Source organism: Oratosquilla oratoria, chromosome 12, assembly GCF_046742065.1.
Source record: "Oratosquilla oratoria isolate Oo_2021 chromosome 12, ASM4674206v1, whole genome shotgun sequence".
Classification (NCBI taxonomy): Eukaryota; Metazoa; Arthropoda; class Malacostraca; order Stomatopoda; family Squillidae; genus Oratosquilla; species Oratosquilla oratoria.
Genome location: NC_134788.1, coordinates 30,914,551 through 30,942,261, shown reverse-complemented (window position 1 = coordinate 30,942,261; position 27,711 = coordinate 30,914,551). Strand labels below are relative to the sequence as shown.

The window sequence follows — 27,711 nt, the reverse complement described above, 5'->3', positions numbered from 1 at the left end:
ACACCCCGCCCACGAGAGTCAGAGTAACGACCCGAAGCGCAGTGGTACCGAAATAATTTCGGCCCTGGGCAGGATTCGAACCAAGAACTACGGGCCACTATAGTAGCAGTTCAGCGCTCTACCAACTGCGCCACCGTGTATGTGTGTGTGTGTGTGTGTGTGTGTGTGTGTGTGTGTGTGTGTGTGTGTGTGTGTGTGTGTGTGTGTGTGTGTGTGTGTGTTAAGTCACAACATTATCCATAGATCGGTCATATATGAGCTCTCTTCCGAGAGGGAAATAGCTGTCGATCACGAGTCCAACACGTGATCCAAGACCATGAGAGTGAATCACACACTCATACACGCCGGCTCGACGGTAATTCAGCGGTCCGAGTTCGAGTCTCGCCCAGAGTTGAAAAAAGTTCAGCTTCGCTGTATTTTGAGCCGATCTTCCAACTCTGGTGGGCAAGTTGTGTTTGTGTGTGTGTGTGTGTGTGTGTGTGTGTGTGTGTGTGTGTGTGTGTGCAAGCGCGCGCGCGTATATTTATGCGTGTGATTCACTACGGTCTTGGATCACGTGTTGGACTCGTGATCGACAACTATTTTCCTCCCGGAAGAGAGCTCACAGCTCATATAAGACCGATCTACGGGTAATGTTGGGACCTTACACGCACACACACACACCTAACTCCCCGTCCACGAGAGTTGAAGTAACGACTAGCAGCGCAGTGATGCTGAAATCATTTCAGCCCTGGGCGAGATTCGAACCCGGACCGCCGTAGTGGTAGCCGGAAACTCTACCAAATGTATTTACCTAGTTGTATTTACCTAGTTGTATTGTACGGGAAGGGAGCTATGTTCGTGGGGGCCCGTCTTCCTATCTTTCAGCATCAAATTCATTCTTAAAATCGTGAATAGTATTTGCACACACTGTTTTTTCATCTTAAGTTATTCCATATATCCAGCATTCTGTGTGGGAAGCTATTCTTTTTCCTATTTCTTCTATAGTTGTTCTTTTTGAGTTTCTTTTCATAACCTCTTGTTTTTCCATTGTCATTTTTTAGTGTGTGTGTGTGTGTGTGTGTGTGTGTGTGTGTGTGTGTGTGTGTGTGTGTGTGTGTGTGTGTGTGTGTGTGTGTGTGTGTGTTTACTTTAAACCATCAGAAGACCTTGTTCCAAAAATGTATGTCAAGCATGCATAAAATGAGAACATATTGTACAATTATGGAGAAAATACATTTTGGAGAAAATTATTCAAACTGGAAGTTCATACATTTTTTTTTTTTTTTCATATCTCATATAACAACCAACTTTGAGTTTAACCAAATCTTTGATGTCCTTGAATGGTTGGATAACATACAGAATTATCTACTTTCACGCTTACCTTGAGATTATTTGTGCCACAAGTCATCTGTATTCACCTTAGATCTGCTGCAGCCTCTATCGAGACAGCCAGACACCACCCTACGGCAGTGAGCTCAGAGCTCATTATTTGCCGAGATGTTTTTATGCGTGTGTGAGGTCACAGTTGTCCATAGATCAGGCCACATACGAGCTCTCATCTGGGAGGGTAAAGCGTAATAACTGTCGATCACAAGTCCAACACGTGATCCAAGGCGAGTCTAAGAATAATGATAAAAAGAAGGAAAAAGGAAAAGATGGCAAGGCCACGGTGCTTACGTCACAGGTGCGTCCCATTTCGCGGCATGTGATTGGTGCATTCTTTTCCTTCTGTGATTTCCCCGTATCCTCTGACCATGACTTTCCTGGCTTTCTCTTCTTCATGGCATTCTTGTTACATCCAGTGGTTCCAGTCGTCATTACGTTTGTATCTTTGGCGAGATGAAGACGTGGAAAAGTATCCTTCTCTGCTGCACATTTCTTCTTGGTCTGGCTTTGGCCACGCCCACGCTTCATGACGTCAGGCTAGTGGGAGGAGCCGGAGTCCACGAAGGAACCGTTCAAGTAAGTTTTAAATTGTCAGTTAATCTTAGACTGCAGATATGAGGTAAAACAATTTCTTTCTGTTTAATAAGATCACTGCCGTCAGGCGATTTTATTTAACAAAAGGAACTCTGGCTAAAAATATCAACACATATGTTGGGAAGAGGGGATGCCTCCCCACAAAGAAAAAATAAATAAATAAAATCGTGACGGAACTTTTGGGTTTTCCGTATTCTGTTATAGAAGAGTGCGCGCACCCACGCACATATTTAATATAATATATATATATATATATATATATACATATATATATACATATATATATATATATGTGTACATATATATATGTATGTATATATATATATATATATATATATATATATATATATACATATGTATATATATGAATATATATATATATATATATATATATATATATATATATATTATCTTGTGGGTGTATAACCTAATTGTAGTATAGAGGAGGGGAGAATTACTTTAGGGGCCTGTCTCATAATCTCCAATTGTTATCTAACCAAGTGACGCAGTTTTCACACAAAATGAGAACCAGACAGGAAATAATGGTCTCACACTGTCAGGAAGTAGATTTGATTTGGAAGTGGGCAGAGACAACTTTGCCAACCGTGTAGTAAATGAATGGAATCGACTTCCTTCAGAGGCAGTGCAATGTAGTAGGCAAAATGCTGTAATGCCTGCCATTTGCTTTATTTCATTTACTTGTTTTATATTATCTATTATTGTTTTGTTTTTTCTGTTTATCCATCCGACCTAGTTATGGATATAAACATACAAACGTACTTCCAGTTGAAGTAACTATCAATCCCATTATGACTTGTTGGTGTTGAACGTAATATTTGGGGGAATTGAACGTAATAAAAACGGAAACGATAACACAGTAGAATTAAGGTGCAAGATTAAGGACATATGTTTGCAGCAAAGAATATTCTCGAGACCCGTTAGTTTGCACCGAACTGCAAACTTGCATTTTCATTCTGACAATGTAAACAAAAAATAACAATTTCACCTATGTTAGCAATGCTATATTCCTCCGTGCAAATTATCTTCACAAATCAATGTTCGTATACGGAGAATTATACTGTTTAATTCATTCTATCATATATATTTTTTTAATATTTAGTTACGTGTCTTTCGCTCTGTGTAAATGGTTAATTGTCGTTTACATGGCTTTGCTTTGGACAAGCGTTTTAATTCACTAGCGACTAAAATAATGGATTTGCATTGTCTGCTTGACGTTGCGATAAGGTTAAACATGTTCAAATTTAGGCCTCACGTCTGCCATTTCAGTAGAGTAAAGATAGCGTCTAGTGTCAAAATCATCGCCATTTAGGCTAGACAGTTGAGTTCGTTCGAATAGAAACGACTTCGGTTACAATGTTCTGTTTTTCAAATAACCAAACGTCAAATTTCCTCTGCGTCATAGCCTGAGAAACTGAACGACAAATTAAAAGAGAAGATAGATCTTTACAAAAGTCTCACACAACGTTGACATTTTCTTCGGGAAGCCTAGAATACATAAAAAAAAAAAAAAAAAAAAAATGAATAAATAAATAAATAAATAAATAAATTAATATAAAGAATATGGGCCATTTTCTGTGACAGACTCGTGATCGACAGCTATACCCTCCCGAACGAGAGCTCATATATGCCCGATCTATGAGTAATGCTGTGACCTCACACACACACAACCCCTTCCCCACCAGAGTTGGAGTGCCGGCTCGCAGTGCAGCGATGCTGAATTATTTCCTCCCCGGGCGAGAATCGAACTCTGAGATCAGTCGCCGGTTGTGTGATAAACAGAGTTGGAGAGAGACCTTAGGCTCATTCCGGACACCGAGTGTCAGCCTCTCAGGGTTGCACCTCCTGTCAGGGGTGTTGAAAATGAGTAAATGATTAATTTCAATGATGGCTATTCACAACTACATCACTTCAACACAGGTGGCTTGACGGCGCAGTGGTAGCGTTCGCAACCGCTAATCCAGCGGTCCGAGTTCGATTCCCCCCAGGGCCGAGATAATGTCAGCATCGGTGCACTGCAAGCCGGTACTCCAACTCTGGTGGGCAAGGAGTTGTGTGATTGAGGGTGTGTAAAATCGCAACATTAACCATAAATTGGGCTTAACTCTGAGCTCTCATCCGGGAGGGTAAAAGCTGTCGATCACGAGTCTAGCATGTGGTCCGACACGGGTGAATCACACAAACACACAATAATTCAAAATGGAGAAAAAAAAATCTCATGAAAGTTTAGATTACGGATTTATTATAATAAAAATCCAAATTTAAGAACCTTCTATAAGAGCTATATTGATATTTAGGTGTAAAAGACGAATAATCTCTTCGATTCTCTTTTTATTATTATTATTATTATTATTATTATTATTATTACTATTATTATTATCATTATTATTATCATTATTATCATTATCATCATTATTATCATTAATATTATTACTATTATTATTATCATTATTATTATTATTTTAAGGTGCTAACGGACGATGGCTGGCGAGTACTCTGCGACGACTCGTTCGATTTCGCGGTCGCCGACGTCGTCTGCAGACAACTGGGGTACACCGGAGCTGCCCGGTATATGGGCAACAACGTCTATGGAACCCCTACACGTACGTAGCCAAATCTAAGTCAAAGCTCCGTTGCTCTCAGCATCACAGTAGTCAAATCTGGATAGTCAATTCTGGCGACTTTAATATCACCACTTTTTTCAGCTTGTTTTGGGTTTGCAAATTAACTAAACGGATTTTAAATTTTATATTTAATGTTCCTATTGCAGAAAGGATAAGGGGAATTGTTTTCATAGTCTGTTGATTCTAATGCAAAATTTGTACATTACGTTCAAATATTCAGTCTTGTGTGTGGCATCTCCAGACTAGAATTGCCGCCCCCCTAAATGTGCCCCCCCAGGGCATATGCCCCCCACCCCCCAATGCGAGGGCCCTGCATGTACGCATAGGCAATACAGGGACCTTATTGTACTATTGGTTCAGGATAGGGGGTCGCCGATTTAATGAAGCGGCCTTACTGTGGATGTGCTGTGTCTTGCAGCAACACTGCTTCTGACCCAGGGCGGTGGACAGGATGCAGGGATGACCCGTCATCCAGGAGGTGCCAAGATAGGAGGGAGGGAGGAGGGTGGAGGGGAGTGGAATATATGGGAAATGAAATGGGTGGGAGTGATTTCTATGCCTTTTTCTTTTTGACTACCCCCCGTGTAAGGGGGAAGAAGCCTTTGGTATATGTATGTGTACGTAAGTTTCTTGATGGGTTGAATTAAAATGGAGGTATAGTTTTCTCGTCTTATTTTCTTGTAGATAATACACTTGGTTCTTCCAGTTACACCAAGGGACTCCCCCAGGGATCCTCTTACACCACATCAAGCTAGCTCTGCTCTAACGTCACTATTTAATTCACCTAATAACTTTGAACGCTACAAATAAGTGCCACCCTTTTAGGGCGTGACTTTACCTACATGCACCAATAATTTTTCTCCTCCTCCACTCTTTTCTCCAATCAGGAAGACTGTCACTAGAATTCTTGTTTACGCAAGCAATTCGTCGTAAGCAGAACGGGCTCTGTGTTTACATTCAGTCACATCAGCACCTCTCGATATTCTAATCTATATTTACAAATATCAGACGGTAAACTGGAATATGCAACTCTGCAATTTTGCAACTTGCAGTCGGCCATTGTATCATAACAACCTAATATAAAATTGACATTCCTCTCCACCTACCCCTCTATCTACCTAAATGTCTACCTCTATCTACTGGCCTTTTACATGCAGGGATGACCCGTCATCCAGGAGAAGCCAAGATATGAGGGAGGGAAGAGGATAGAGGGGAGTGGAGTATGTTGGGGATGGAATGGGTGGGAGTGGTTTTTATGCCTTTGTTTTTTGCCTGCCTCCCTTGTAAGGGGGGGGGGAGCCTTTGGTATATGTATGTAGTTTAGTATAGTTGTGTTGTTCCACAGTTCCTTGGTATGATGTGGTCAAGTGCTCTGGTCAGGAGTCGTCACTGCGAGAGTGTCATCAGCATTCACAAGGAAACGAAGCCTGTGTTGCTAAGGAGGTGAGTATGACGACCCGCACAGAATGTTTGGTTACTTTCTGAACCAAGATTTCATTCTAAATAGCAACCTGAGTCTTTATGATGGTGATCCTTGTAATTATCATGGATTCAGAGTCGCAGAAGATTGGGTGGGAATGTTTCCCTTGTAGGATCAACCAAACCTCAAGTAATGAATACAATGCAGTACAGAATAATCCCTAGTGGTATGCGAGCTTAACGGGGACTTCATTCTCTGTCCGGCAGGTTGCAGGTGTTGTGTGCCGAGCAGGGATTTGGGCCAACTGCGGTGTTGGGCAGTTCCAGTGCGGATCCTACAACCTGCACACCTGCATTGACAGGAATCAGATCTGTGATGGCATCGAACATTGCTTTGACAAGAGGTAAAAATCTACTAATTCTCTTTGTGATAACAATATGATCTCTCCCTCCCCTTCTCTCTGTATACACACACACACACATACTTATATGCCACCTGAGAGAAGGACCAATGCTGTATGTAATGCATGTTGTGGTCCTGAAAAACAGACTACTTCCTCCAAAAAGAGGTGCAGTCCTCAGTGGCTGACACTCTGTCTCCAGACCGGATCCAAAATCTCTATAAACTTCATCTGTATTTCTTACATTTCTTCATACATGGAGAATTGACAACTGCTTCCCTCCACCTACTACTTTCAGCTAGTGACAACACTAATACAACACAATCAGTCCAAAGTTTCTTCCCAGGCAGATCCATACCAGGGCCTTAGGAGTGCTGACAAATGCTATGGGACTGTGTGTTACCATTCAGTGACATTTGAGGCAACATTTAATCAATTGATTTACTGTGGTGAGGAATTGTCCTAATCATTTTGCCCTATATAGAAGTAGTTACAATCTGTACAGAGGTGATGCATATGAGGTTCTTTATAGACTATGTTGTCTCTTTTAGAATAAACTGGTAAAGACATAGAAACTAGAATTTCTCAGCAGAAATATAAGAATTGCTAATGACAATAAACACCCAACACCCTCCGGACACTAGCCCCACACCTCTTTTACTAATCTTTCTTCACTCATTCTTTCCATGTGTCCAAACCATCCCAATACTCATTCATGAACCCTATCTCCCAGCTCTCCTCCTCACCTCCTTGTTTTTCACTCTGTCCAGCCTAGTAACCCCTATCGTAATTCTCAGGCATTTCATCTCAAACACATTTAAACTCTTCATCTCTTATGTTCCATGTTTCTGCCCCATACAATTATGATACATTCTAGGAAAAAAAAAAAAAAATAAAATAAATGGGGGTGTAAGGCTCCTGATGGTTAATCTTCCCTTGGTGTTGAAAGAACTCATGTTTCACATGACACCTGGTTGAAAAACTGGGTTATCATTAGAGAAAATGAGACCATAGGAATATAAGAAAAATAGAAAAAGATAAAGGGCCATATGCAGCTATGAAACTTTATTTTTGTAGTCTTATCTGACAGTGAAGGAAATGAAAGACTTGTCAATGAAATAAGCAGCTTCTTTAATTTCAAGACCAAGATTGGCATGTACTTGTATTTTTACAAGTTGTAATTCCATTGAAGTGGTTCTCAACCTATGGTTTAATGACTCCTTGTGGGCCATAGTGGTTCACAAATGGGGCTACAAATAAAAAACTAGTGATAGTGGATACACTAGCATTCTGTTCACTAGTGATGGGATTTCTAAGAGGCTAAAGAACAGCAATACATAAGAACAGGGTACATATGAGGTTTAGAACCCCTGGTCTGTTTGAATAATAACACATGTGAACACTGTTGAAGAAAGAACTTGTTCCCCCCGCTGTAAATTGGGAAGTATGATTTGGCAGGTTTGGAGATTAGTGGGTTGTCTGACAACTTTTCCACTTCTTTTTCCATAAAAAGTGATGAGGATCCCCGTATGTGTGGTGACTTTGGGGTTGTCCAGGTGGGCTCAGCCATGAACAACGGGAGTGGAGTCATTGGACCTCTGCGTATAAAGCATCAAGGCCGATGGAGCACCATGTGTGACGATGATTTCAATCAAGCTGAAGCACAGGTGAGCCTTAATCATGAAATACACTCTCTATGCAGAGACCAGATGACACCATGCAATGTGTAATGAATGTTTGTTTGGAATGACTGCAGTGACTTGATGATGGGTTCTTGGGTATGAACCAAATCTGTGTTAATGAGAATAAATCTGTAAAGTATACCTTTGTATCAAAGGGGTTGAAATAGCATTTTCCTACAACTATTTAAAATATATTTACTGAAGGTAATGTAAGGGTGTTTTTCATCTTCTTCAGGTGGTCTGCCGAAGTCTTGGATATGAAACTGCTATCCTTTACAATGAAGCATTCCTTGGAGAGGGAACAGGGTTCGTAAGGAACATTGTGACTTCCTGCACTGGGAAAGAAAGATGGCTTAGTGAATGTCCTGACATAAATTGGGACCGAGAAATCACATGTACTCATAAAGAAGATGTAGGACTTCTCTGTTCAAATAAGGTCAGTGAATAAACACCAACTAATCATGGTGTTTGTAAGACTTTATTCATCACTAATGTAGCTCTTTGCTAAACATGGCAACTTATCATTCCCAGAAACTTTGAGCTCTCTTTTTTTTTCATAAAGACATAAGACTTTATACAGATTAAGCTACAAAGACTTTATGGCTATTGTTTACTTTGAACTTTTCAGGGGTTACATACTTTGTCGGAGTTTGTGGATCTAAGACTCTTGCTGTTAATTGGGAAAGAGCAGTGTTGGTTTAAGAAAGGAGGGTTGTTTAGATCAAATTTTGTTGTAAGACAGATATGCGAGACTTTTTGGCAAAAAAAAGAAAGACGTCTTTTGTGCTTTTATGAATTTGGAAAAGGCATATGACAGGGTTGGCAGAGGCAGTATGGAATGTGTTGTGTGTGTATGGGATAGGTTGATGTCTTATGAAAGCAGTCAAAAGTTTTTACATTAGTAGAATTTCTTTAAAGGTCAGCAATAGAAAGAGCAAGTGGCCTGAGGTGAAAGTGGGAATTCATCAGGGTTGTGCAATGCCACCATGGTTGCTCAATGTGTATATAGATCAGAGTTGGGCTCGTTCTGCATTAGCTTGGGTGCAGATAGCACTCCCAAACTATTAAAGCTTAAGAGACATACCAAAATGAAAGTCCGGTAGGCCATATACTATACCAAAGAAAAATTTTGTAGGCCGCATCCAAAAGGTAGGCCACATACTATACTAGCATCTATATTGCTTTGATAGTTTGGGAGCATTAACCATGGCCAAAGTAAAGTAGAACACACTGAGGAACATGTCCAGCTCTGATATAGGTGATTGATGAGGGAGGTAAACATAAAGGTGCTACAAGGGGTTAGAAATTGATTAAAGTGGATGGAAGTGGGAAGTGAGCCAGTTGAGTTGGAGAATAGACTGGGACAGTTGGATATGGAGGAGGAGAGAACTAAACATACATGAGGGTAAAAGTAACGAGCATTTAAAAATATATATATTTTTTGAGTATCTGGGAACATACCATAAGGTTATTTTTCCCATATGTTGATTATTTTACAACTGGTTGCCTTAAAGTCAGTTTTCATGGAACAGAATCCAATTGTATAATGAGCCTGTACATGGATTGTATTTTTATTGATCCCTTGACCCAGGCTTGTCAGTATTCAGGTAACAAATGTTCTGCCATGTCTTGCTCAGTCCAAAAGGATGTCATGGGATTAAACTTTGCAGTAAGGACTACATGACTGCTTGTAAGTTTGATTCCCCTTAATTGCCCTAACATGGAAGTTGTAATACTGTCTAATTTACAGATGGATGTGCGGCTAGTGGGTGGTTCAGGCCCGCATGAGGGACGTCTTGAGGTCTTTCTGGCAGGGGAGTGGGGAACAGTATGCAACCGAGACTTTGACCATTATGATGCAAAGGTAAGTCACTATGTATATACCTAGTTGTATTTTATGGGACGAGAGGTATGCTCATAGTGACCCGTTTTTGTATCTCTCCAAGTCCAATTTGCTCTTGAAATCGTGTATAGTTTTGGTATTTACTGTTTTTCAGTTCAGTTTGTTCCAGACATCGATCACTCTATGTGGGAAGCTATTTTTCTTTTTCAGGTCTCTTCTGCAACTGTCTTTCTTTAGTTTCTTTTTGTGTCCTCTTGTTTCTCTTTTGTCCCATTCAATAGGTCATCTCTATTGAGAACTTCCATCCCTTTCATAATTCTGAAAATGGTCAACAAATCGCCTCTTTCCCTTCTCTGTTCTAGTGTGATGTAATTCTGAATATTTACCACAGTTAGCTCTTTCCTAGTTTATATTGAAACAAGATACCTGGGCTTCACATTTTGTCATTCTTGAGGGTATGGAATTTAGTGAAAACATGCACATGCAAATACGTTCATACAAAAGGCATTCGATAAGGTACCTCATAGGAAACTAATAAATAAGATAGAGTCAAAAGGTGGCATCAGAGGAAAATTATTGGAATGGATGAAAGACTTCCTGATTGGGAGGAAAATGAGAGTTGTAATTAGAGAAAAATTCTCCAACTGGGAAGAAGTAAAAAGCGGTGTCCCGCAAGGATCAGTACTGGCCCTGATCATGTTCGCTGTATACATTAATGACATGAATGAAGGCATGGAGTGCTATATAATTTTTTTTGCAGATGATGCAAAATTACTTAAGAAGGTAAAAACTGAGGCTTGCAACTCATTGCAACAAGATCTAGACACGATATGGAATTGGACTCAAAAGTGGGAAGTAAAATTCAATATTAAGAAATGCAGCATAATGGAATTTGGAAAGAGTAGAAACAGAATATCGAAAGATTACAGAATTGGGGGGAAAAAAAAATATGAAAAAGATCTTGGAGTGATGATTGGAAAGGACATGAAACCAGATAAGCATATAAATAAGATGTTCGGAGAAACCTACAACTTATTGAGAGCAATGGAAGTGGCATTTGCTTATATGGATGAAGAAATGATAAGGAAAATACCAACTGCACTAATAAGACCAAAACTTGAGTACACAGCATCACTTTGGACACCCAGTACCTAAAGAATATTAAGAAACTAGAAAGATTACAAAGAGCGACAACCAAACTAGCACCGACACTCACTGAACTAACATATGAGCAAAGACTATCCAAATTGAACCTACCAACTCTGGAACAAAGAAGAGAAAGAGGAGATTTGCTAACTATCTACAGAATAATGAAAGGAATGGAAGTTTTAGACAGGAACGACCTATTAGTGTGGGAAAACGGTAGAACAAGAGGACACGGAAAAAAAAATAAAAAAGGATAGTTATAGAAAAAACTTGAAAAGGAACCGTTTCCCACACAGAGCGATAAATACATGGAACAAATTAGACAACAAAACAGTATGTGCAAACACCATACAAGATTTTAAGATAAAACTTGATGCGGAGTGATACAAAGACGGGTCACCACGAGCATAGCTCCCCTCCCGTATATTACAACTAGGTAAATCTATATCCTTAATTGGAAATCAAGGAGAAATATTAAGTTGAAACTGAACATGAATTTGAGGATGGGTATGATGCAAGAGAAATAGAATAAGATAATAATAATTATTAGAGAATATATGCGACTCAATGAGTGTATTTCATTTCCTGTATACTACAATTAGGTAATTACATGTATAAAAATACATACACATTTTACATACATATACCATAGACTTTTTCTCCCCATACAAGATAGGTAACCAAAAAACAAAGGCATGAAGTCCACTCCCACCCATTCCATCCCTACATACTCCACCACTCCCATCCACCTCCCTCCCTCCCTCTTACCGGTATATTGGCTCCTCCTGGATGATGGGTCATTCTTGCATCTTGCCCAATGCCCTGGGTCAGAAGCAGTTTTAATTCTTAATTATCTTCTTCTGCAGCCTATGTTCATGGCCCTTGTTCTTACTCTGTGACAACTCAATGTAAATTATCTTCATATTTATTTCCTGCAATGTATTCATGTAATCACTTCTTTTTGTATTATCTTTACCAGAATCTCCCATTCTAATAATAACTGTCACCTCAAGTCTTGTTTAAAACATAAAGATGGAGCTATAACACAGTGTGCCCATCTCCAATAAAACCAAAGAAACCAGACAAACACTGATAGACACCACAATTTTGTGTTTCAGACAATCAGAAATTTTAGAATGATATACCTAATTTTATCCATCAAATTGAGGGGATGGGTATATCATATATATATATATATATATATATATCATATAAATCTATTTATATTTATATCTATATATGATGATTCAGTTTAATGTTGCAAACTCCACCTATCAAGAGGCTAGGATGGTGCCCCTTACAGAGGGCTCTGTAGCATGGATTTAATGAACCATAATGCCCTTGGTCCAGTTAGTTCACGGCAGGGTTAAAATCCCTGTCACTTTAACCTTTGTCACAAGTAGCAACATTTACTCATATATATATATATATATATATATATATATATATATATATATATATATATATATATATATATATATATATATATATATACATATATGGTCACAGACACAAATATATATGATAATATAATAATAATAATGATAAGTCTATTTGGCAATGAATCAAATTCATGAAATACAGATAATGAAAAGAACACCTAATTTGAAATGACAATTGCCAAGGATGTGCATATACTGAATCTGTTTTTTCTTTTATTCTGTGGGGTGCAGGTGGTATGCCGAATGCTTGGCTTCAATGGTGATGCCAATGTCATCAAAGATTCATCCAGATTTGGAGTGGGTGGAGGTCCCATCTGGCTTGACACGCTTGACTGCAACGGGACAGAATCACAGCTGGAAGCCTGCATCACACCACCGTTCCTCCTCCCGAAATGTGGCCACGACCTTGATGCTGCTGTTAGCTGCAGCCATACCAGGTTAGTCTTTTACTATCAGCTTTTGAAACACTATTAGAAAAATAACCAGGATGAGGCTGAGGCCAAAAACAAAAGGATAGTTTCCAAAGTTACAAGGATCCAACAAAGGAGGCTAGTGTATTTCCAAAGTTGCTAGGATTCAACAAAGGAGTCTTGTGTATTTCCAACATTACAAGGACTCAAAAAAGGAGGCTACTGTATTTCCAATTACAGTATAGTGAAACCGTTGAGGCATTTGCTCTATTTCCATATGTCAAAGTTTTGTGACCTAGAACAATAAGTTGAAAAAAAAGGCCCAGAAAGTAGAAATTGATTAAATTTAAAAGGAAAACATGACACTGACAAATGAGTGGATTAATTTTCTGAATACAAATAGATGAGGACAAGATCAAGGAACCGTTAGATTTTTAAGAAGAGTGTTTACGTGGCCAATGGAAAGATACAGTAAACTTTAAAGAAATCATGGAGCATCAGAGAAGAGAACATGTTAGATATAGGGCTCGCTAGTATATACTTGGAAATCATCATATATAAGAAGCTAATCTACCCTTGCATAAACCAGTAAAATGGTATCAGTGAAACATATCAAACATATACATATCAAATAAAGAAGCAACCCTCCAAAATGCACAATGATAATTCAAGCAGAATAATGGTGAATATTATACATGTCAAAATAATAAAGCATATCCCAAAATAACACAGATAAAATGAAATGTAAAACAAATTTGTAAAACTCACTCCTTGATGAAGAACATTAGATTTCGATGGAGAACGGTTTCATCATCTTTTCAAAGATGTTAGCATTATGCAATATGAGTTAGAAAAGTATTGTAAAGTGTCTCTTCTTGCATTTCAATTATTTTTGTTAACACATTTTTTTTTTCAAAGACAGTCGTAATGCTTCACAAAACAATACTGTTGTATATACTTATATGAATTGTCCTTAAGTATTGGCAAGAATCCAAGTCTGACCACAGCAGGTCCAAGGTCTTCATATCCTGGCTTTACACCAAGTTCCAGTAGGTTAGGTCTCCCAAGTACATACAAATTGGTCAAATTAATACTATCTGTAAAATGCATCAAGATTAATATTAAATTCATTTAAAATTTCATCAAAATATTCCCCATACTCTTCTAGTTCATCAAAATTGATACATAGGTTATCACAACAGTCATCCTCATAAATTTGCAACTTTGCCCTCTTATCATCTAAATGGCCTATTAATTCTTCCCTATTTTCTAAATGGAATAGTTTAAATTCATTTCCACCTGCAGAATCAACTACCCTATAGCAGGTAGGAATCCTTATGTGTCATATAATGGCCAATCATCGCACATCAGAATCATTAAGAATGGAGTACCACAGGGCTCTGTTCTATCCCCCACGCTCTTTAATCTATACATGCATGACATACCCACACCAGACACCTCTGAAATACAAATCTCTTCCTATGCAGACGACATAACAATCACATCCACACATTGTAACACAGACAAAGATGCAGAAATAATCCAGCCATACCTTGATACACTCAACACATGGTTCATCACAAACAGACTCAAAATAGCTCCAACCAAATCTACAGCAACACTTCTCACCAACTGGACAAAAGAATACAAATACATACCTCATCTCTACATCAACAACACTCTAATACCACACACAAACACACCAAAAATTCTTATTGTAACATACGATACATCCATGTCTTTCAAACAACACATCACAAACATAAAAAACAAATGCACACCTAGACTTAATGCACTTAAGTCAATCACTGGAACAACATTTTGACAAAAGAAAGAAACTAATACAACAATATACAAACAATGCATATGCTCAGTGATGAATTATGCGAGTTCTGCATGGGCTCCTAATTTCAGTGAGACACACCACAACACACTTCAAATCATACAAAACAAAGCCCTAAAAAACAATTACAGGTTGCACAAATACAACACCTACAGACCATTTACACCATGAAACAAAAGTCCTCAAAGTCAAGGACCACCTCGACATGAGAGACACACAAACACTTGCCGCAGCCACCACAAACACATCACACCCGCTACACTACATAGCAGAACACCCACACACACCAAGAAACATTAAAACAACACCCAAAGACCTGTATCACACACAGATACTCTCTTCTCTTCCTCCAAAACCACCAAATACCAGCCTCCGGAAACATATTCATAATCATATCACTCACCGCTCCATTAACACATTGAAAGACAACACATTGCTGCATGCCAGATCCCCTGATATCCACCCTTCTGAATCCTCTCTCCCACAAAAGGACAGAGTCCACTTGGCCAGACTGCAGTGCGGCCACCACCCAGCACTTCTAAGCTACCAGAAGAGGCTGGATGACCGCATTGTGAACAGCTGCCCAGGATGTAACACTTCACCCCATACCACACAACACATAATGGAAGACTGCATTATACACAATCATGCACACAAACAACACAACATACACTCTATAAAGGATTTGTGGGAAAACCCAGTTTCGGCTGTGGCATTCCTTGGGGAGACGGGACTGCTCGGACAGACAGTCTAGGGAACAACAACAACAACAGCAACTACCCTATATGGTCCTGAGTACCTTGGTGAAAGTTTATTATTGGGTGAATGTAGTTTGACCATGACTAAATCTCCTATTTATAATTCTAGTTTATGTGCTATTTTGTGTTGTTGCTTTTTCATCTCTTGTGAATACTCCTGCATATCTTCCCTAACTCTTTGGTGAATACTTTGAAAAGTATTTATTCTATCTGAGATGTAATCATCTATATTATACACAGGTTTCTGCTCTGCAGTCAAGATTTCATATGGAAGAGTTTTGTCTTCCCCAAAAATAATAAAATGAGGTGTTTCACCTGTTGCTATATTAATTTGGTTGTTCAGAGTATATTTAACACAAGGAATCTAAGTATCCCAAGTTGTACTATGAGGACTTATCCTACTTCTAAGACATGTAATAATTTTCTTATTTAACCTTTACAACTCCATTACTTTGTGGATGATTCACTAAAATATTTACTTTCTTTATCTTAAATAAACTACATAATTTTTCCAAGATTTTGTCATTAAATTCAGTTCCTTTATCTGAAACTAAGATCTTAGGTGTAGTGAAATTACAGATTATCTGATCATAGATTACTGAAGCAGCAATTTCAGCTTTCTTATTTAGAATGGGTTGTAAAATACAAAATCTTGAAAAATAATCAATGGCAACAAATACATATTCATATCCATTCTCAGACATAGGTAACTCCAATGTATCTATGTGAACTCTTTCCCAAGGTTTCTGTGGAATGGGATAGGTAAGTATAGGAGCAGGTTTTGATGTATTTCCTTTCACCTTAACACATTTCAAACAATTTTCTATATAATTATATATATCTTTCCTCATACCTGGCCAAAAGTATTTAAGTTGTGCTTGTCTATAAGTTTTCTCCTTTCCCGGATGTGAGCTACAAACACTATCATGAAGTAACTTCAATATCTCTTTTACATGAGTTTGTGGTATTACCAACTGATTTACTGGACCTCTAGAAATATCTTTCCCACTTACAACTGTTTTTCTATACAAAAGTCCATTAATCAAATGAAATTCCCTTTGGTAGTTTTGGAGGATTTCAACTTTATTACACCACCATCCACAATATGCAAGGTTTCATTTGTAGTTCATGAATTAGTAATTTTTGGGATTTCTTGAACATCTGAGTTGGGTTCACTATATGTGGCTTTACTTTCTGTTGGTTTGGACCACTCGGCCTCATGATCTAAAGTGAAAATGTTATCTTTCCTATCTATGTCTAGGGATTTATTGATTCCTGTCACTGGTCTTAAGTTTGATTGATTTAAAAATGTGATTAACTGTGATTTTACTAAGATCCCTAAGTCAGCAGGACATATCACCATGTTCTCTTTTCTCATAGTTGCAAATCTTATCAATAAATCTCCTGGAAAAACATGCTCTTCTACAACTATCACTGGAATGTGCAAATGTTCATTCTAGTTCAACCTTACCTAATGTTTTTAACTGATTCCAGTTACTCCTTGCAATGAGTAATGGATTGGTTCCAAGATTTTCACTCCTGTTTCAACTGGCTTAAAACTAAACTAGTTATAACATTGACTACAGATCCTGTATCAATAAATATTTGAATAGGTTTATTGAACACTCTACCAGCAATGAGAGGTCCTACAGAAATCCTTCCAATTGTAATTGTCAGTTTATGACTACCTTTGATGTTGGAGTTTTCTTTCACCCTTCTATCACTCTTATCCTTTACACAATACTGTCTATTTGTATATATGTAGGGAGTTCTAGAATATTGGTTTATTCTGTGTTTGGGGTTTTTCCCCTTGTTTCCTGGTGCACAAGAAAATTCTACATTCATGGGTTTTATGGCCTATTCTTAGGTGATACATACAGAAAGGTGCTACACAGATACTCATCATGACCCTCATATTTGCAACTTCTACAAATAATTCCATAATAACAGTCTTGTGCTTTGTGTCCCCATGTATTAGAATTAAAACATATAATTCTAATATCCGTGGATGGACTTCTAACTTTCCGTCTATGTCCTGATTCGGTTAACTTAAACTCTCCTCTAGAGTCCCTCTGTTGTCCCACTGTCATCACATATGGATTTATTATTCTAGTCTCTTTGTACCCTTGCATTAGATAATCTACCTCCCCTAAATTCATATTTGACTTGAGATCTTAATACAGCTTTTCCATCATTAATTCATCACTATTTTTAGTCAACAATCTAACTGTGATCAATTTCATTACCTGACAAACTTTCATTTTGTCACTAGATCTTTCTATCCAATCTGAATATTTCAAGATAGAATTCATGTCTTTTGACCATCTATCTAATCTAGCTAAGTATTCTGTGTCTGATTCACTTGTTCTAACTTCTTTGATAATTCTAACCAAAGACCTGATAGGATCCTGATCCCACTTTGATGTAAAATGTTTAATGAATGCCTTCTTATAATCTTCATATTGATTGATATCTTCCATTTGCTGGAAATTTATGATAAATCTAGCTCTACCTTTCTCAGGATCTATATTTTCTTTTAGAATTTCTATTTTCCTTTTTTCATCTATTATATTTTTGCTCACAATTAATGTATCTATTAAATTAAGAAATCTATTAACTCCTAAGGTGAATTTTGAATATTTATATTTGAGGTATGAACCTTGTGTAGTAAGACTATTATTCATACCTTCAGTAAGCTGATTTGACTTGACTGCCTCCACGTAGTCTTGCTTACATACATCAGCCTCGTCATCCCTCATCAGACCTTGTTGATCGTCTTGCAGCTGATCGCCTTGAAGATCGCCTTATTCCACTCGTAGTAGTAGTTAATCAAGAAAGTAGGGTACAGCAGATGTAATTTTGGAGGAAAATTTATCCTAATCAAGTTTGCGTGAACATTGTGATGAATGTGGATAGGTGGAAAAGGGAACATGGGCTGAGGGAAATAATTTAATTCCTGACTAGTTTTGCCCAAGTGGCTTCTTCGGAGGAATGAAGCCACTCAGGTGAAACTAGCCAGGAATTAAAGTATTTTCCTCAGCCCCCCGTGTTCCCTTTACCTCCTCCTATCCACTAATTAAGTTTGTGTACTCACAAGGGTGAGTAAGCAAAAGGTAGGCTACCTCCTGGTCCTTTGTCAATCTACTGATGTCATCTCCACTTCTCCTCCAGGAAGAGCACCGTGGACAGGGACCTAGCAGCCAGGCTGATGCCCTCCTCTTCTGTATGTGGGCGCACTGCTGATACCTCTGCTGTCTTTGTCACAAGTCTTGCCAAGGTGGTGAGAGGACGACCTCAGAAGAGACTAAATTTTCCTTGGTTGGCAGCGCTTTATTTCAAATCTGGTGTGAGTAAAGAATGAAAGCACCTGCACATTTGACTTTACACTCCTGAGGATTGCCACCACCACCACCACCTTTACTTCTACTGCATTTTCATTCCACACCCGAACCAATTATATTCAGATATCCTTTTAACTCACTGTATGTACTGAAGCTCCCTACCCTAATAGGGGTGGCTAAGTTAAAGCACATCCCCACATTGAAAACAAACAAAGACACATCTAACCCCTTATTACCTCAGCAGATTAGAAATTAAATTACACTGCCCTCCACCACATTGATGCAATTTATGACAACTATTTAACTGACTTTTAGTTTTATAGTCACTTTTATATGAACCTCACAGCATCAGTCAGCAGATTTATTTAAGATCTCAAGACTAGTCCAGTGTACAAGGTTGTACTCATGTAGAGGATGAGTAAAGATAGAGGCATAAATCTCCAACTTCAGTTGCTACCAATTGTCCTTTCCACCATGAAAGGCAAATGTAATATGATACAGTTTCCCAGATATAATATGATAGTTGGAGAAAAAAAAAATGTGGGGTACCAAAAAAACCTCCATCAAGAGATCAAAATTAAACCTATGCTTTACCATGAAGTAGTTGGAGCAATCTAAGATATCTCCTAAACAGCAATGCAATATCGTCAACAAGCAATACATTTGGCAACAGACTGATTGATTATTGGAGTTTCTTTTTTTATTTATCTATTTATTTATTCATTTTATTTATCTATTTATTTTATCTTTTTGCTTGTGTGTTAGAGTCTTCAAAACCTAAATATATGTACAGTATTACAATTTTGGATCTTACTGGCTCTTCTCACTTGTTTAAAGCTCAATTATCTATTTCCTTTGGCAGGAAAAATTCACCTATAAATGTGGTGCTGCAATAATCTCTGAGTGGTATCTTTTGAGTGCTGCTCACTGCTTCAGGAGACATGGGTTCTTCAACTATGTCGTTAAAGTGGGTGACTTCCACATAGACAAGCAGGATCCTGGGGAACAGGTGAGAAGTAAAGATGTAACAGTAAGTCATTCCTGAGGATGGAGGATCTGATGTTATTGTGCCCTTAAGAAGTTTCGCTTGCTATATTTGTATGATTTTGTTTGTTTTTATCATTTTTCTGTCAACATGGCCTCTAATTCATCAATCTGTTTGCAGACATTCAGTATAGAAAAAGTTCGTGTTTCACCCACATTTGACATCCCATTCAAAAGCAATAATGACATAATTATCTTGAAGGTGGCTCCTGTTGGGGGGCAGGGCATCAGGTAAGCCATCAAATGTTGAGACAAGAACTACTTAGTGCCACGATTAGGGATTTAGAAAACAGAAATGATTATGTACTCTACCCATAGTCTGGGAGTTCCAAGGAATCCATTCAGGGTGTGGTATATGTCATAATTCACTACTAGTCATTCTGCCAAATCAACCTTAGTACATGCCTCTTTCTTATTTCTCACACATGTGCTACAAATTTTTTTCATATTCTGTATTTATTAAAGGACACTGAATAGTACAACGAATATCACTTTTTAGGATTATAACAACAATCTAGATCAATTCTATGACATATGGCAGCACTTTTTCCCTATGTTGCTACATAGATGGGAAATAAGAAGTATGTATGAATATTAAGGTTGATTTAGCATGCTATATGCCACACACTGAATGCCTTGGAATGCAGAGATTGTATTAACCTGATGATGTGTATAGGGCTGGAGCTGTATCAAACTTTGCTTATACCTTCGCAACACAGGGAAGTAAATTGGGAAGAATGAGAACCATGTGGTAATGACATCAGCCAGGGAAACAATTAAATACTGCACTTGAAAACATCTGGGGTCACATTTGGTAGAAAAAAGGAAGGAGTGAAGGTATAGGTGAACTATTATAGAATCAAGGAGGCAAGCAAATGTCTGGAGGGAAACAATTTTTTTTTATGAAAAATACATAGCTGAGGATGAATTGAAAGAGAGGGTTGTATGAAGAAGCAATTGTGCTTGTATGGAAGGCAGTAGTGGATGGAATGATCTTGATAGGAGGACCAAGAATGAGGTGGATGGATGGGATGTAGGAGGAATTGGAGGCAAGGGGTTCCACTGAGCAAGGAAGAGAGAATGCCAAAGATAGGGGTGAATGGAGAAGGGATTTTGTCTGACCATCTTGAATTTATAGAGTTGATACAGAAGGGGATATTGCCATGTGCTGAAGCAATGAGGGTGCACCGGGTTCAGCTGCCAGGTCTTGATGTTGAAGCACTGTGTTGTGCTGCTTTGCTTTTGACCTGAGCAGTGTGGCAGGGGACAGGGGGAGGTGCTGAGATGGAAAGGAAGATGAATGGGCTTTCAGTGGGTGTTGGGTGTGCATAGTATGACTCAGCCACCACACACTTTAAGATCAATGTTTATTTACAGGTTTGGTCCACTGGTGCAGCCTGTATGTTTGCCTCCAGAAGACACAGACTATATTTCCCTCAAGAACTGTACAGTCACTGGCTGGGGTCACACAGAACCGAAGGCATCTTCATCAGTTAAAACAGAACTAAGTGTAAGTACTGTTGATCCTCAATATATTGTACTAACAGGGGGGATGCCTGTGCAATTGAGCCAGAATTACAATACAGTGAGTCCTCCTCGCACGGTAATTCTTTATCCGGTAAATTCACAGTTATGGCATTTGGTAATTACTACCCGCGATTCTATTTACGGTAAGAAAAATTCACAGATATAGTATCTGCTCGTGTTTTGAATAGGAAAGAGCAGGGAGAAGTCACGTCTACCATATCCTATAATTACAGGTTATAATGGGGGGTTCGGTATACGGTAATTTCAATTTGCAGTAAGGTTTCCAGGAATGCATACGTACTGTATAACGAGGACTTACTGTATAGCAATTTTTTTTCTAACCTCCCCCCCCCAAAATGCCTTTAAACCACAAACATCATATGTGAATACAATGTATTCAGTAGTATACAGTAAGCCACCATATACTGTAGAGGGATTTCTCAATTTATGCAAGGGATATGTTCCTGGAAGGGATCACATAATGTAAAATTTGCATAACGTAAACAGTTAGGTTTTACTATTGCTTGATTTTTTATGTCGTGTCATTCTATATAATCCATATAATATGAAAAAACGACCAGGTTTTTTACCTCGTGTTATTCCAAAATCGCACATTCTAACCACTTGTAAATTTAGAAATCCCTGTACAGAGTTTATGCAGTACTTATAAGTAGCACTAGTGTTGTCATCATTCAGTAGTTTACCATTCTGCGTCATTCATCAACAGATCACCAGAGATCATTTTAGTTTTTTTTCAAGAATGGGAGGCTCCCAGCTGATTAAATTTGCCTCTGTTAAAATGTTTAGGAGAAAACAGAAGGATGAAATAGAGTATTGAAAACTGAACCAAACTTAATGAAAACATTACCCGAGGCTTTGAACTGCAGACTTGGTGTTTACCTCCCTTCAGTCTCAGGATGCTATGATCGAGCACACGAACTCATATTTGTGATCATGGATGATCAAGAATGTAGAGCAAGTCAAAGATGTTACTGAACATAAATGCAGAGCAAATGTACAAACAAACACTGAAAGTTGAATGCAAAAGTGCAGATGAGTATCAAAACACTTTACTTCCCATGGACAAAAATGCAGTTGACACAAACATAAACATGGTCACATCACATGTATGCTGGTGCTTTATAATTCGACTATTAAGTAACTAGGTAACTAAACACAAATGCATGTATCTTACTATCCATCCATCATGTCTAAGCTGATGGAAAAATTAGTACAGTAGTAGAGAGAATTACAAAATGACCCACCTCCTCTTACCAACATGGATTCATAGAGGGGCATTCCACCAGCACACTGTTCACAAACATCTCTAAACAAGTGTTGCAAGGTACCAAAAAGAATGGGTATGGTACCTACTGACATGAGCAAAACAGATGACAAAGTTATCAGACACACACTATCAAAATAGATGATTGAAACTTATCCACAAGAATGACAATTAGTAATTAACTTCTTAGCAGGGAGGCAATGCAGAGCAACTCAAAACAACTACAAATTTGAAAATTTGGGGCAAGAGCAGTAGCCTACTCTCACCTATGCTATTCAGTCTCAACACAAGTTACTTCCCAAACCCTGATCCACTGGCAGAGTTAAGCACTTAACTATGGTTGATGTTTTTGTTCTGATTAATCCCAAAATATCTTATTCAAATTAAGAATGGCTTTGGGCCTAAGAGGAGATTTTAACTGAGAGACCTTGTTTTGGGCCAAGGTCATCCCTTAGAAAAAAAAAAGAAGAAGAAAAAACATATACCAAAGGCTTTTTCCCCTTACACGGGGGGTAGCCAAAAAGAAAAAGGCATAGAAACCACTCCCACCCATTACATTCCCCATATATTTCACTCCCCTCCACCCTCCTCCCTCCCTCTTATCTTCGCACCTCCTGGATGGCGGGTCATTCCTGCATCCTGTCCACTGCCCTGGGTCAGAAGCAGTGTTGCAAGACACAGCACATCCACAGCAAGGCCACTTCATAAATTCGGCGACCCCCCCTCTCCATCCCTCCATGCAGAAAAGAAGATGGGGAGAAATCCCTTTGGGCTGCATCAAATTTTTTCTCATACATTGGTACTTCCTCACCCCCATCCCTCACCTACGCCCCCTCATGCATCATAGCATCATCCATACATAACCCTTTTCCATTCACCCCTCTCTTCTGTCCTCTCCCATCCTTCCTCAACAGACTTGCCTATCTTTTGTAATGCCCCTTCACCCCATCCATCCATCCATCTCATCCTAGGACACCCCCTCATATTCACTCCTTCCACCTCTGCCTTCCATATTTCTTTTACTAATCTTTCTTCACTCATTCTTTCCATTTGTCCAAACCATCTTAATACTCTTTCATCAACCCTATCTACCAGCTCCCTTTCCATCCCTATTCTCCTCCTCACCTCCTCATTTCTCACTCTATCTAGCCAAGTAACCTCTATCGTACTTCTCAGACATTTCATCCCAAACACATTCAAACTCCTCTCTTCCTCTCTTATGCTCCATGTTTGTGCCCCATACAGTGCTGTTGGCACAGTCACTCCTTCATATAACCTCCTCTTAGCATCCCTTCCCAGATGTCTATTTCTCATTACACTTTTTAATCCACCAAGGCATTTACTCACTTTTCTCAATCTACATTCTACCTCCACCCCCACTCCCTTTCCTGCCACATTTGCACCCAAGTATCTAAAACTATCTACTTCCTCCAGTCTTTCACACTTAATGCTTATTTCCAGCTTACTGTCACTCTCTCCCCTTGTACATCTCATCACCTTACTTTTGCCCACATTTATCTTCAGCTTCCTTCTTTCACACAACCTCAAACTCTTTCACTAACTACCTCAATCCCTCCTCTGATCCTGCTACAAGCACAGTGTCAGCAGCAAACAACAACTGGCTTATTTCCCACTTTTCTCCATTTTCTTTAACCATCTCCAACCCCTGACCCACCACCCTTGCATTCACCTCTCGCACCACCCCATCTATGTATAGATTGAACAGCCAGAGTGACATAACACATCCCTGACGCAGTCCCACCTTTACCTCAAACCATTCACTCTCTCCATTTCTAATCCTAACCGAAGCTCAACTACTCTTATAAAAACTCTTGACTTCTCTTAACAGCTTCCCTCCTATCCCATATATCTGCAGTACCTCCAACAGTGCCTTCCTGTCTACCCTGTTGTAAGCCTTTTTCAGATCCATGAAACCCCAAAAAACATCCTTACTTTTTCCTATAGCTTTCTCACATATCTGTCTTACCACAAAAATCTGATCTACACAACCCCTACCTGTCCTAAACCCACACTGTTCCTCACCAATTACTCCCTCTGTTCCTCTCCTAATCCGTTCAATCAAGACCCTCCCATAAGCCTTCCCAACTACACTCAACAAGCTGATCCCTCTGAAACTACTACACTCACACTTGTCCCCCTTTCCTTTGTAAAGGGGAACTATACAGGCACTCCTCCAGTCCTCCGGCACTCTACCCTCTCTTAAACAAACATTAAATAACCTCACCAGCCAGTCCACCATGACTGTACCTCCTTTCTTCAGACATTCTGCATGGCATCTATCCAATCCAAGTGCCTTACCTGGTCGCATCATCTTAACAGCTGCTTTCACTTCATCCTTCCCTATTTCTCCTCCATTTTCCTAACTCATCACTCTCATTTTCTTATCGCTTCCCACTGCAACTACCTTTCCCTCCCTATCCTCTTTCCGATTTAGCAACTCCCTAGAATACTCTGCCCACCTTCCTCTCACTGCCTTCTCTTCCATTATCATCTCTCCATCTGCACCTTCTACCTTTTCTTCTCTACTTGATTCGCCTCCTCTTCCTCTCTTAGTTTCTTTCCAAAACATCTTTTTATTACTTTCAATATATATATATATATATATATATATATATATATATATATATATATATATCTTTATATATATATATATATATATATATATATATATATGTATATGTATATATATATATGTATATATATGTATATATATCATATATAAAATGAATAAATAAAAAAAGTAAAAATAAGACTATAACCCTACTTCTCTTATCCCTCAGAACGTGCCTAATGTGGCCAGGCTTCAGATCTTCCAGAAGGAACAATGCATCGGGCCAAATCAGCGAGATGCCATAGCAGTGAGAAGTAATACTGTGTGTGCAGGGGACCTTTTGGGAGGAGAATCAATATGTAACGGTGACTCTGGAAGTCCCATGACCTGCCTGGGCAAAGATGGACGATGGCACATTCACGGCATTGCCTCCACAGTTGTTGGATGTGGCTTATATGGCTACCCTCCCCTTTTTGCTAAAGTTACAAAGTTCCTCCGCTGGATTCAAGAAGAGTTAGAGACGCTGTAACGTAGTCTGTCATCCTAAAAACGAAAACTGACCAGATTCCTTGGAACTAAATTTGACCATAAAGGCGGAGTTGAACTATTCCTCTCTTCAAATGGAATCACAGATAGCCTAAATATCCCACATGGGATAGGGTGCTGGGTGGTCTAGGCCCTTTCCACTTCTCTACCTCTACCTCACTCTTTCTTGTCCTAGATCTGTTGTCTTTGTGTTTCATTAACCCTTAGCATTCAAGGATGCTGGCATCACTGTTCTGAGGTGCCAGTATATATCTAGTTTGCAGTTGTAGTCAAGTGATCCTGTATTCTGTGTTGCCTTCCCCTGGAGATTCTGTAGTGTCCTTGAGGCTCTACTACATCACATACCATTCCCACCAGTCATGTTTATCAGCTAGATCATGCCCCACCCTCATTTTGACAGCTGGTGATAACATATAGTAGATTTGTGTGCATTACTTCTTTTTTCACATTTTTTCATGTAGAGAAATAATTTACATATGCAGGCTTGATCTCACTCTCATTTTGTGAATTTATATTTTACATAGAAATTTACCATGAAAAGGCTTGATTGCATTTTCTGTGGTTATCCACATAGTGCATGAGAATACACACACATTCCAAAGGCTTTCCCCCCCTATAAGGGAGGTGGCCAAAAAACAAAGGTTCTTTGGAATGCCCCGGGTTAAAGGCCGGTCTGCCTTATAAATGTTTTGTGTGTAACAAACCTGAGCACCATGGAGCCATGTGTCATATGGCTAATAAGTTACCTATTTCAGAAGGAAAAATGTTTAATTTCCATAATTTATATGATTCAATTGTTCCTTTGGTTTCCCTTCCTGTAAGCAGAGGCAAGAGAACTACCCAATGTCTCTTTTTATTAGACACTGGAGCCCAGTTTTCTATCATTAACAAGGAATTAGTGGAGGACTGAGTTGGACCTTGTTTAAGTCCTCCTATGGAAAAGTTGGTTTCTTCATTTGGTTTACCTCTAATGAATAAAAGAGGTTTTAATTATACTGCAAACTTAAAATTCCTTTCCAGGATGAATCTGTTTAGTCTGCTTTTTTGCAATTGAAAGATTCAACTTGTCCATACAAATTCCTTCATTATCCTCTATACTCCAAAGTATGAACCATCATGAATTTCATGTTTCCCCTAGTTTTCCCAAGGTGAAGGGAGATCAATTGAAAGTTTTAGGCATCATTGGAAATGACATTCTTCAAAATTTTAAAAACATTTCTATAGCGAGAGACCTTTTATATGGTAGCCCGTCTTGCATGGTTATTAAACTTGCTGATGGTTTCATTCCATACAGGACTGGGGCTCAATATATCCCTCCTAGTGAGAAACCTTTCTACTTAAAGAGAATTATCAAAAGGGTTCCTGAATTGCCCTCTAATGAAGTGCAAAATTTTGATAGCTTCAGACCTAAGGAGAAACCTTTGAGGATAAATCCAGATTCAGACCTTGTAGTAGATTCTTTAAATTGTTTGGAGGAATATCATGGGGATTTTCTTGTTTTTTTTTTTTTATAATTCTTCCTTTAAGGCCAATGGAATTTCTCTAAAGAAACCTGAGAAAGAAACTTCCTTTATTCAGTCTAAAGGGATTGTTAAATACTGTCCTCCCAAAAGGTTAGGCAAGGATAAGTTACTAATCAATTTCTGCCTAGAACCTGTAAGTTTACAATTTGATCCTTTGCAGGAAGTCTTTGCTAACTCTTGTAGAATATGGTCTTGATAATTTTTATTCTTTAGAATCCATCGACATTAAAGGAGAACAAACCCCTGATATTGATGCTTTAGAAATTGATCAATTTAAACAGTCCATTTCCTTCAAAGATGGACACTATTATGTAAAGATCCCGTG

General features: G+C 38.7%; 1 protein-coding gene across 1 annotated transcript; it reads left to right on the top strand.

Annotated features, from left to right (window-relative positions):
• Positions 1-1,653: 1,653 nt before the first annotated feature.
• LOC143031218 (neurotrypsin-like) lies at positions 1,654-27,147 on the top strand. Its single transcript, XM_076194790.1, has 13 exons — positions 1,654-1,944; positions 4,448-4,583; positions 5,950-6,047; positions 6,291-6,427; positions 7,938-8,091; positions 8,342-8,542; positions 9,857-9,970; positions 12,769-12,974; positions 18,720-18,894; positions 19,752-19,898; positions 20,055-20,164; positions 21,311-21,443; positions 25,547-27,147. The coding sequence occupies exons 1-13, from the start codon at positions 1,822-1,824 to the stop codon at positions 25,844-25,846; spliced, it is 2,034 nt and encodes a 677-aa protein (XP_076050905.1). The 5' UTR covers positions 1,654-1,821; the 3' UTR covers positions 25,847-27,147.
• Positions 27,148-27,711: the final 564 nt, after the last annotated feature.

Excerpts from the sequence above, each read along its gene's own strand:
- LOC143031218 (XM_076194790.1), top strand. The coding sequence starts at position 1,822 with ATGAAGACGTGGAAAAGTATCCTTCTCTGCTGCACATTTCTTCTTGGT. Across the intron at positions 6,048-6,290 it reads AAGCCTGTGTTGCTAAGGAG|GTTGCAGGTGTTGTGTGCCG; the intron begins GTGAGTATGACG and ends TCTGTCCGGCAG. Across the intron at positions 12,975-18,719 it reads GTTAGCTGCAGCCATACCAG|GAAGAGCACCGTGGACAGGG; the intron begins GTTAGTCTTTTA and ends CTTCTCCTCCAG.